General features: G+C 39.7%; 1 protein-coding gene across 2 annotated transcripts in view; it reads right to left on the reverse strand.

Moving 5' to 3' along the window:
• LOC126190945 (NBAS subunit of NRZ tethering complex-like) overlaps positions 1-12,426 on the reverse strand; it is a 410,919-nt gene that overhangs the window by 126,713 nt on the left and 271,780 nt on the right. For both annotated transcript variants that reach the window (XM_049931590.1, XM_049931589.1), the window contains exon 31: positions 5,871-6,071. In XM_049931590.1, the coding sequence (XP_049787547.1) occupies positions 5,871-6,071 (201 nt within the window). The remainder of the gene's footprint in view (positions 1-5,870; positions 6,072-12,426) is intronic.

Genomic DNA, 12,426 nt, shown 5'->3' on the forward strand with positions numbered 1-12,426 from the left:
CTGATGTACAATATGTCATACTGTATAACTGCTCCTGTGTGAGTCAAATGGTATTATGGAAAGCAACATGAGGATCAATGCTCAGACAGTAGGAGCTCACTAGGGTATTTATAAAGCAATTTATACTCAAATTTAGCAGTATCTTGAAACATAACAAGACGGAGAAACTCCACTTGCTCAAATACCACTCCAAACATGAATATTAGTTGTTCTTTCTTTTTGTTACTTATTTATGAAAGCCCCATTTTTCTATTGTGCAAAGAATAACTCTTTTTGTACTTAAGGAACTATTTCCACTCCAAAATCATGTACAATTACTGAATTTTTAGAATTCAAACTTTTCACAAATTCAGATTTTCCACCTTTCGGCCATAATTTTTCTGTTTTCAAAAATTTATACTTTTACTACAAAGACATGTTAGTCAATGAAATATCTCAAATACATAATTTTGCACTGTAGAGGTTCTTTACGGGGTCATTAGGAAATGTGGGAGAATAGTGTGTGCCTAAAAAAAAAGACTCAAAAAAATCTCCCATTAAAGGCACACACAAGATATAGAGAATAGTTAAATGAAATTGTCAAATGAGAACGTATAGTTTGGAATTCCCATATTTTATGTAGTCATTGTATTTCTAATTGCTCTGTATTTTAATCTTTTGTAAAAGCATACTTATGCCAGTGGCACAGTCTTGAGCAAATTACTAAAATGATTCTAACCATCCATGACACTAGACAAGAAATGAAATCTCATCTGGGGCAAATTACGTAAATGATATTAAAATCTGTCCCTCCCTAATAATAATAATAATAATAATAATAATAATAATAATAATAATGCATTATCTAAAAGCAGAAGACACATGGGTAAAAAAAAAATTAAAACACCTCGAGACAATGAAAGGAAATTGAATGACATTGTTAAGACTACCATGCCACAACACTGATTTTATTTCAAGAGTAAAAACCTCCATATTAAGTCTGAAATTCGGAATATGAATATGACAATAAAATTAAATCATTATTGGAATAATTAAAATAAAAATTGAAAAAATATCAATTATAAGAGATCTGTATTTAATTATTGAAGGAAGCAGGTAGATAAAAAGCGACTGCACACATTTAGAAACGTTGTGACCACTGTGTAACCGGACAGACATGATCCATCCCAATAAACGTTCCATTTTAACATCTGAATGGATTGCACAATCACACTGAGATTGCTATAAAGGAACAATCTCCCCACTCTCATCCCCAATCAATCATGGCTGATGTAAGCAGGCATTTGGATTCTGGGGATCTATCAAAAAGTGTGTATGTGGAAGTCTTAACTCCCAAGAACCTACAAAAAGATTAAAATTTTCAGAATGGGGATCATAGACATACAGTGACTAAGGCCAGCACACTTAAATAGATAACAGATAGAGGTGAAGCATTGGGATATTAGCTGTGCAAGAAAGAAGATAAAGATATAGTGGAATCAGAAGCTTTGTGATGCTGAAAAGAAATCTAAAAATCGAAGTAGGGAAGAAAAGATGCAGATCCATGTGCTGAAAGTGCTGGCAGGTCGACAGACACACAAACATACACACAAAATTCAAGCTTTCGCAACAAACTGTTGCCTCATCAGGAAAGAGGGAAGGAGAGGGAAAGACGAAAGGATGTGGGTTTTAAGGGAGAGGGTAAGGAGTCATTCCAGTCCCGGGAGCGGAAAGACTTACCTTAGGGGGAAAAAAGGACGGACCTCTATTTTTCCGTCGTGGAATGTTTCCTTCTATTATAACCATATCATATATATATATATATATATTCTTTTTTTAGAGGGAAACATTCCACGTAGGAAAAATATATCTAAAAACAAAGATGATGAGATGAACTGGAATTGGGCCTCACACAGAAGAGGGATGGTCACAACTTCCAATGAGTGTTGAGGTTGTACAGGCAGTAACTAACCTATAGCATAAAAATCCAACTGGAGAAGGGGATAGCAGCACACATGATAAAGCGAGGAGGCAACAAGCTGGTGGACAACATGATCAAGGTTATCTGTCAGATTTGGAGGGCGAAGAGGTTACCTTAAGTACTGACAAATGCAGTCATAGTGCTGATACATAAGAAGCAGAAAAATACAGATGTGAACAACTTCATAAGAATATCACTATTAGTGATAGGCTACAAAGTGCTGTCAAAAATCCTCCTAAACAATGCTTATAAAACAGTTGGAGACTACCAAGTAGGATTTAGGAAGAGAAGAGGATTTATACAATAGAACTTTTCCTGAAACAATTAATAGAACATAGTGCCTTAAAAAACAAAAAAACAATACAATAGTAACCTCTGTGGACTTCATGAAAGCAAATGACTGCATCATCAGACAAACTCTTGATGATGTTGAGAAAGAAAGGACTGCATGACACTACAATAGAAATAACAACATAAATTCTGACAGATACTAAGTCAAGGGTAAGTTTTAAAGAGACATTACTGAAAGAGTTCAAAATCAAAACCAATGTCAACAAGAGAAGTGGATACTCACCAATTTTCTTCAACAGTACTACTGAACAAAATGTTAAGGCAGAGGAGAGCAATAAATAATGATATAGAAATACCAAAGACACTTGTGGGGACCAAAAATGACAGCAGGGTTCAAGTGGACCACCTAGCTTTTGAGGACAAAACAGTGATAATTAAGAAATATGGGAGTAGACAAAAAGAAACATCTCTACAATATAAGCAAGTCATAGTGTGGGACAGAGGATCATCTACAACAAGACAAAGACACTGACTACCAGCAAGGATTGGAAAAAAAAAACCAGAATGCACTGTGCAAAGGTAGACAAATTTTAATTCCCAGGAGAATAATTAATAGCAACAATGATGAAACAACAGAGAGGATGAAGAAGATGGGGTCAACCTTCTGTAGGACTAGATATGTACACTCCTGGAAATGGAAAAAAGAACACATTGACACCGGTGTGTCAGACCCACCATACTTGCTCCGGACACTGCGAGAGGGCTGTACAAGCAATGATCACACGCACGGCACAGCGGACACACCAGGAACCGCGGTGTTGGCCGTCGAATGGCGCTAGCTGCGCAGCATTTGTGCACCGCCGCCGTCAGTGTCAGCCAGTTTGCCATGGCATACGGAGCTCCATCGCAGTCTTTAACACTGGTAGCATGCCGCGACAGCATGGACGTGAACCGTATGTGCAGTTGACGGACTTTGAGCGAGGGCGTATAGTGGGCATGCGGGAGGCCGGGTGGACGTACCGCCGAATTGCTCAACACGTGGGGCGTGAGGTCTCCACAGTACATCGATGTTATCGCCAGTGGTCGGCGGAAGGTGCACGTGCCCGTCGACCTGGGACCGGACCGCAGCGACGCACGGATGCACGCCAAGACCGTAGGATCCTACGCAGTGCCGTAGGGGACCGCACCGCCACTTCCCAGCAAATTAGGGACACTGTTGCTCCTGGGGTATCGGCGAGGACCATTAGCAACCGTTTCCATGAAGCTGGGCTACGGTCCCGCACACCATTAGGCCGTCTTCCGCTCACGCCCCAACATCGTGCAGCCCGCCTCCAGTGGTGTCGCGACAGGCGTGAATGGAGGGACGAATGGAGACGTGTTGTCTTCAGCGATGAGAGTCACTTCTGCCTTGGTGCCAATGATGGTCGTATGCGTGTTTGGCGCCGTGCAGGTGAGCGCCACAATCAGGACTGCATACGACCGAGGCACACAGGGCCAACACCCGGCATCATGGTGTGGGGAGCGATCTCCTACACTGGCCGTACACCACTGGTGATCGTCGAGGGGACACTGAATAGTGCACGGTACATCCAAACCGTCATCGAACCCATCGTTCTACCATTCCTAGACCAGCAAGGGAACTTGCTGTTCCAACAGGACAATGCACGTCCGCATGTATCCCGTGCCACCCAACGTGCTCTAGAAGGTGTAAGTCAACTACCCTGGCCAGCAAGATCTCCGGATCTGTCCCCCATTGAGCATGTTTGGGACTGGATGAAGCGTCGTCTCACGCGGTCTGCACGTCCAGCACGAACGCTGGTCCAACTGAGGCGCCAGGTGGAAATGGCATGGCAAACCGTTCCACAGGACTACATCCAGCATCTCTACGATCGTCTCCATGGGAGAATAGCAGCCTGCATTGCTGCGAAAGGTGGGTATACACTGTACTAGTGTCGACATTGTGCATGCTCTGTTGCCTGTGTCTATGTGCCTGTGGTTCTGTCAGTGTGATCATGTGATGTATCTGACCCCAGGAATGTGTCAATAAAGTTTCCCCTTCCTGGGACAATGAATTCACGGTGTTCTTATTTCAATTTCCAGGAGTGTATATAATATTTTTTAAAAAATGTATCTACTGATGCAAAGATCAGATATTGCAAGGCAATGATGAGGAATGTTATTGTGTATGCAGCTGAGATACTAAGACTAGAAAGACATGGTGCATAGCAACTAGAGACAAGGGAGAGAAATATACTGAGGAAAATGCTGGTTCCTAAATGAGGAAAACAACAGAGTCACCATTGGAGTAGACAAGACACGGGGATATTGAAAGGAGGGAGTGGGGGTAGGGGAGGGGGGGAGGGGGGGAGGGGGTAGAGGGAGGGAGGGAGAGAGGGTAGAGAGGGAGGGAGTGAGGGAGTGAGTATGAAGAGAAAAAAGCAATTTATGAAGGACCTATCTGTGCTGCTACAGAAGCCATAATGAAAGCCTAAGAAGGCAGCATTTTTACCAATTATTTCCTTGAAATAGTTTCAACTAGTGCAGTTACTTGAGGACAAGTAATATTGCAAGTAAATGACCATATCACAATTACTCTGTCTTTTTACAAAGAAATTAAGAATTTAACTCACTCCCATGGAAATAAAATTATCATATTTCTAGCAAAGTTCTAAAACTCAATTCAGCTCATGCGTATATACAGTATATTCAGTCACAGAAGTAGCATCCAATTATTATCAAGATAGGTTGAAGTATGCCACTATTAGGTCCTTTTATGATAAAAAAAGTAAGGCAGATATTGATTATTAACAATGACTCCCAATGCTTACTTTTCTTCTAATGTGCTGCAGAAGTCACAACAGGAAAAGACATAATTTCAAAACTTCAATACACATTTTCTTTTTAAAATTTTGTGCTTATGGAATAAAGGCTTTTGTTTCTGGGTGCAAATACTATGTGAAAATAATGAAAAAAAAATTAGCCACAGAAGCATTTAATCAGAGAGAGAGAGAGAGAGAGAGAGAGAGAGAGAGAGAGGGAGAGGGGGGGGGGGGGGGCAATAGCTCCACTTTGACAGCTGTCACCTATTCCGCATACAAAAAAAGCCCCATATAGGTCGAACATTAGTGGATGCCATATTTGCAGTGACAAGTAATCATCTCTTAGCATGGTGAAGATTTTACTAAGGCTTTTGCAGCCAAATTACTGTCTTAACATTGTCCAGAGAAAAATCTGCCGTGCCCTCTCTCCACAAATATATAATACTCCTTCATACCTGCCAACTTGTCATGAAGGAGCAGACATTTCATCACCCCTTACCAGGTCTGAAAAAACAAAATAATGTTTTTCACATAGGCTTCCCCAAAGGCCTGCAATCCTGGAATCATGAGCTGAGGAATATACTCCTTACAATTCTTTATTTTAATTTGCAATGAGGGAAAGATTAACTATTATGATACCAATAAATGTTACTTTCTTAAGAGCATAGGAATGTGTCCAACAGAGAGAAATACAGACAAATAAAATTATGATATACAGTTGATAAAAAGGTGAATCTAGATCCCTCAAAACATAATGTATCTGTAGCATGTGGAAGCAATCAAATGATATTAGTCTGTACCTTTCACAAACACCATCAGGATCTTTTCTGAGCAGTTCTAATAGTTGAGGATCATTGAGTCGTTTTATCTGTTCAGTCACCGTGATCTCTTCTGTGTTGAGCAAGAGAGCACAAGCATGTATAGCAGCAATCTGACTTACAGAAATTCCATGTTTCGATCCTAAAGTAACTGCAAGCTGGAAACGCTTGGTATCTACAGTCCTGCAAAACAAAAATTAAAACTAGTTTATATGCACTGAACTAAGACAGATCTTAATACTCAAACTGACCTCTAATCACAAATAAAGTGATTCAACTGCAGGAAGAACAGGCCAATTCAATCAGTAATTCATTTTGACATGACATGATAAACTAGCAAGAAATAGCATTTTGGTGACACCAGTATTACAATGAAATGATTGTAAGAAGCTGATTTGAAAAGCTAACCTTAACTGGTAGATCTAACAGTAAATGGTTCAAATGGCTCTAAGCACTATGGGACTTAACATCAGAGGTCATCAGTCCCCTAGACTTAGAACTACGTAAACCCAAATAACCTACGGACATCACACACATCCATGCCCGAGGCACGATTCGAACCTGCGACCGTAGCAGCCGCACGTTTCCGGACTGAAGTGCCTAGAATCGCTTGGCCACAGTGGCTGGCATCTAACAGTAAAACAAAGAAGCGGTGAAAGATAAACAATTTCTTTTAAATAACTGAATTTGTTAGGTTATAAATGATATAAATGAATATTCCCCCCCCCCCCCCAGACTGGTTTGATGTGGCCTGCCATGAATTGCTCGCCTATGCCAACCTTCTCATTTCAGTGTAGCACTTGCAACCTACATCCTCAATTATTTGCTGGATGTACACCAGTCTCTGTCTTCCTCTTCAGTTTTCATCCTCTACAGCTCCGTCTACTAGACATGTTATTTCCTGATGACTTAATAGACGTCCTGTCATCCTGTTCATCCTCCTTGTCAGTGTTTTCCATATATTCTTTTCCTTGCCAATTCTGTGGATAACCTCCTCATTCCTTACCCTATCAGTCCACTCAATTCTCAATGTTCTTTTATAGCATTAAATCTCAAATGCTTCTACTCTCCTCATCTCCGGTTTTCTCACAGTCCATGTCTCACTATCACGCAAGGCTGTGCTCCAATGAATACTTAGCTGAAGTATTTTCAGTAATTCAGAGTTGAAACTAAAAGACCACTAAAAACCACTGAATTGAAATCATAAAAAAATACAAAATGAGAAGATGACCAATACAGTATGATCAGCACAAGCCAAAATGTAGATGAATACACTGACATACATGTTCACTCATTATGCCAATATAAAGCATAAAACAAACAAAAATTATAGTGTCATTTGGCTTCATTTATATGGAACCGAATTTTAAATCTTTCTACTTCTTCACCCAACACAACATTTTGACTATACTGCTGGGGAGTCTTTCAGTGTCCCTAAGTGCCAGAATATTTTTGATAACTAATGTAACACTCGTTTATAAACTGATATTTTTCCACAGTTTTCTGAAAAAGTGGAGTTATTGGGTAAAATTCTTCAGACTACAATTTGTGGGACATCATTGGATAGATAACTGATTGCTGGTAATGAAAGTAAATGTGACTGTTACCTCAATATTATTGTTGCCAAGGTGGCTTCCTAATAGTTGTTTATATTGTCTGCATGTCATGACAAGACAGTCCACACCTTAATGAGGCGAGAAAAGAATCTGGAAGCCTATAGCTAGGAAGATGGAACAATAGTTGTGTGATTCTATATACCACACTATAAAATGTGATTCGATGAACAGTGTAGTAAGAAAGCTGAAGAATCTTTTATTAGACAAAAGAATGGGTAGCTCTCATGCAGACTCTGGCCTCCTGAATACAGGCCACACTCAGAGCTACACAATACTCAAAACAGGAATTAAGCAATAATCAATAATCAAGGGTGCATTATTGTCCCTAACTTATATTCAATATTTTTTGGAAATTTACTACACTTTGTTGACGGTAAACTACCAAAGATATACAAAGAAGGATGCTCACTGAGATCTACTGTGGAAATGATAAAAATCTCCAACATAATTTTTAGTGATTCATTTATCAGAGATACTGAAACATCAAGTCAGAAAAGCAAACACTTCTGTTTACGATCATGACTGGCTTAATTAAAATAACATTAATACTCAAAGCCTCATAGACAGAAACAAGCAAGCTCACATTGCTCATGCAGAACAATTCCAAATCAGCCCTCAAGAAACCACAACTCCTAGCAACCAAAGCTGAACTTCAAAGAAGAAAACAGGAATCAAGCAATAATCAAAATGGGAATTAAGACATAATAAAAAAAATAACTAGGAAATAATCAAAACTGGAACTAAGTTACAATCAAAATAAGAGCTACACAATACTCAAAACAGGAATTAAGCAATAATCAATAATCAAGGGTGCATTATTGTCCCTAACTTATATTCAATATTTTTTGGAAATTTACTACACTTTGTTGACGGTAAACTACCATCGGAAGCTGAAAGTGTTTGTGGGATGGATGGTGGAATTTTCATTATTAGTAGAGAAGAGCTATGACCAAGGCAATGACAATCATCATCATTAGACAGATGATCATGTTGTTGTAATTAACTTAGAGGGTGCCCTTCCATCAATTTTGAATGCATTCATAGAAGTACAAATGAGCATTGGATTAGATGTTTGCACCAGGAAAACTCAAATTTTCCATCAACTTCAATAAATACAAAATATACGTATTCAGCCATAACAGTTAATGGTAAAATGCTGCAGAAAAGTTGAGCACTTTCCACATGTCAGAAGTCATCTCTCAACTAACACAAATGTTGATGCTGAAATTCAGTATTGCATAAGATGAGCTAGTGCTTTGTCCATTTGCAGGACAGGCTCTTTGACAACCATAAGTTCGGCACTCTATCTATGGTTTTTGTCTATCATACTGACTCTCACTTATGGGTGTGATGTTGGATTGGGGACAGAAAATATCATCAGTGCTGTCTCAGGAAACTCCTGAAATGGCAAGACCAATGTACCAGTATCAGTAGCCTGAAGGAAACACACACTAACAGCACAGAGACCAACATCATCAAACAGAAGCTTTGATGAGCTGGTTGTATTCCCTGCATATCTGACAGATGTCTACTAAAACAAGTAATGTACCCAACTCAAACACACACAAAGAAGAAACAAGGAGGATACCATAACTGAAATTGAATGAAGGTGTTCTGAAGTCATATCTTAAAAAATGCCTGACGGATACTGGCAACAGGGAAACCACTGCCACCGTTTATCGGGCACGGCACTGAACTGTTTATGATGGCTCACAATACTTTGGAAACAATGGCGAAGACTAAGATGTGACAAGTGTAACCAAAGGAAAGAGTGAGAAAATCTCACAAAAACAATTTACAGCAAACGATGGTTGTCATGGGCAGGACATATCCTCACTATAGCAGAAAATGTGGTTCTGGGACAGTTCTCCTCAGCCACTTGTGAAATCATGGAAGACAATGATCCTTCTGGAAGAAGCAAAAAAGTGTGTCAATGCTTATGATTAGCAGGCCATTTCTGGGAATCTGACACATGCGGCACTCATCTCCACACCTGTATAAGCACTGCCTTTTCTCATGCCACCATGTCAAGGGTGTATTGCAAGTTTCATTCCATTTCAAAAAAATAAATGAAAAATGTATAGAGAGAGCCCTGATTCAATGAAAAGCATGACCACCAGCCAAATGCCATGGGCAACAACAACAACAACAACAACAACAACAACAACAACTGGTAAGCAGCCATACTATTTCAAAGCAGCACCTCATTATGGGTCTCAAAAGCCATCTCTCCATATGTGTACTTCACACAGCATATGCATAGAAATTAACTTATGTGCAGGAACACCGTCACTGGGTACTCAGAGGACAGAAAAATGTCACTTAGATTTACAAGTTGTATCAGTGAACGATAAAAGAACTTAACATCTCATCATTTTTGTCTATTTGTTTAGCTACAACACCCCAATGATAACCTGTACCATCGGCCAATCATACATCACCTTACTACTCACAAATTGTGTCAAAATGCCATCAAGCATACTCTACAGACATGAGAGTGCTTGTCTGGATCTCCAGGTTACCTGAACTCAACATTATGTAGCATATCTGGAATTCCACAGAACAAGATTTATGTACATTTAATGCAGCACTGTGGGCAGGAGTTAAGCAGTTATGACTCAAAATGCTGCAATGCTTCTGGTTAAGGCATGCAACACCTATCAAGGCAAAAGTGGGTTCTTCACACTTCTAGGCAGGTGCCTCTAACTCAGTTAGGTTTCTACGTGCAATAATATACATACAGCATGGCAAACTGTGTACTGATTTATAAAGTGACTCATCTGTAACGTAATTCTTCCTTTTTGAGAAAAGCCCTCTCCCACCAGGAGACAAATCTGATGACACCAGTCTTGGAATTTGCAATTCCAGGAATTTGGTACATCCTTTGGTGAATTGTTAATGTTTATTAATAAATATCTGAGGTAAAGCCTGAAGATAAATCTAATCTGTGCTTCTTATTTGATACACTTCCAAGTGACGTTTTAGCCAATAGAACAAAAAATATTTCAGTTTCTCTTTGAGAAAAAAATGGAATAACCTCCAGTTACAAGGGAACCTCCCCATCGCACCCCCCTCAGATTTAGTTATAATTTGGCACAGTGGATAGGCCTTGAAAAACTGAACACAGATCAGTCGAGAAAACAGGAAGAAGTTGTGGGGAACTATGAAAAAATAAGCAAAATGTACAAACTGAGTAGTCCATGGGCAGCATAGGCAATATCAATGATGATATGAGCACAGGAGCGCCGTGGTCCTGTGGTTAGCGTGAGCAGTTGCCGAGCGAGAGGTCCTCGGTTCAAGCGAAAAGTTTGCTTACTTTATTTTTGCAAGGTTATGATCTGTCCGTTCGTTCATTGACGTCTCTGTTCACTGTAATAAGTTTAGTGTCTGTGTTTTGCGACCGCACCGCAAAACTGTGCGATTAGTAGACGAAAGGACGTGTCTCTCCAATGGGAACCAAAAACATTTGATCCAGGAAACCACGTCTGATATATTCTATACGACACTGGTGACGGCATGTGGAATATGTTGTCGACCCACCTAACTTGCACACTAGGCGAATGGGTAAAAAGATTCTTCTACCTTGCCCGATTTAGGTTTTCTTGTGGATGTGATAATCACTCCAAAAAAAGTGATGAAAACATAAGAGTTGTCACATAAACTGCAACAAATGAATGCAACAGTTTCACAGTCGCACAGTTTTCTCCGTGCTCTGTCAAAACATATGTTTTTAACGTTTTCAAATTTTTCCATGTGTAGACCATCAAATCCTGCAGATGTCCAAGCAAATCTGAACATGTCCTGGAATTTTGGAGAGCGAAGCTGATTATGTGTGAGTGCCTGAACTCTGATAATTATCTGAAAATAAAAATTTTAACTTTTCACTCGAGGGAAGATTTGAACCAAGGACCTCTCACTCCGCAGCTGCTCACGCTAACCACGGGACCACGGCGCCCTTGTGCTAATATCATCCTTGATATCACCTATGTTGCCGATGGACTACTCAGTTAGTATATTTTTCTTGTTTTTTCATAGTTCCACACAACTACTTCCTGTTTTCTCGATTGATCTGTGTTCAGTTTTTCACGGCCTATCCACTGTGCCAACATATAACTAAATCTGAGGGGGATGCGATGGGGAGGTTCCCTTGTTAGAAGTATGAAGAGTCCACATATAAACTGCCACAGCCCACATCAGCAAAAGTCTTTTTTAGTAAAGGTAACTACTGCATGCAACTTATTACAATTATGAATATGATGTTGATGAAAATGTTGAAGCAATGATAGAATTGGCCAAATCTACTAATTTGTGATTAATACATGTCACCAAATTGTCACCATCATTTAACAGAGGACGTTGGAAATGAGACTTTAACCTTAATACATCAATGAGGCAATTTCCTGCCAACACATTAAAAGCTTCAGGTCTCCAATCCCAAACACTCATCATTGACCTACTGACCAATATGTCAAACTTTTCCCACTGTACAATCTAAACTGATGTCATTCAGAAGACACTATAACCTCAAGAAACTGGAGCAAGTATGCTGAGACACTAGATAGTGTTGAGTCCAAGATAAATCCACTACCTGAATCAAGAGATGACTTTGTGGTTGCTGTGCAGGAACCATCTTACAAATAAATTCCACGTGGCTGCTACACCAAGTATATTCTTGGCCTTAATAGAGACAATATCAAACTCTTCAGTGAATATATGAGCTCTAATTTCCCTTATCTTTGAATGGTGATCATTGCGCAGTTTGAAAGTTGGTGGTAATAATATACGCTCTACATCCTCGGTAAAGATCGGACTTTGGAATTTAGTGAGCAGCCCCTTCAGTTTAGCGCGCCATCTATCGGCAAGTGTGTCCCACTTCAAACTTTCTATGAGATTTTTAACGCTCTTGCAATGGCAAAACGTAC

This window comes from Schistocerca cancellata, chromosome 6, assembly GCF_023864275.1.
Source record: "Schistocerca cancellata isolate TAMUIC-IGC-003103 chromosome 6, iqSchCanc2.1, whole genome shotgun sequence".
Taxonomy (NCBI): domain Eukaryota; kingdom Metazoa; phylum Arthropoda; class Insecta; order Orthoptera; family Acrididae; genus Schistocerca; species Schistocerca cancellata.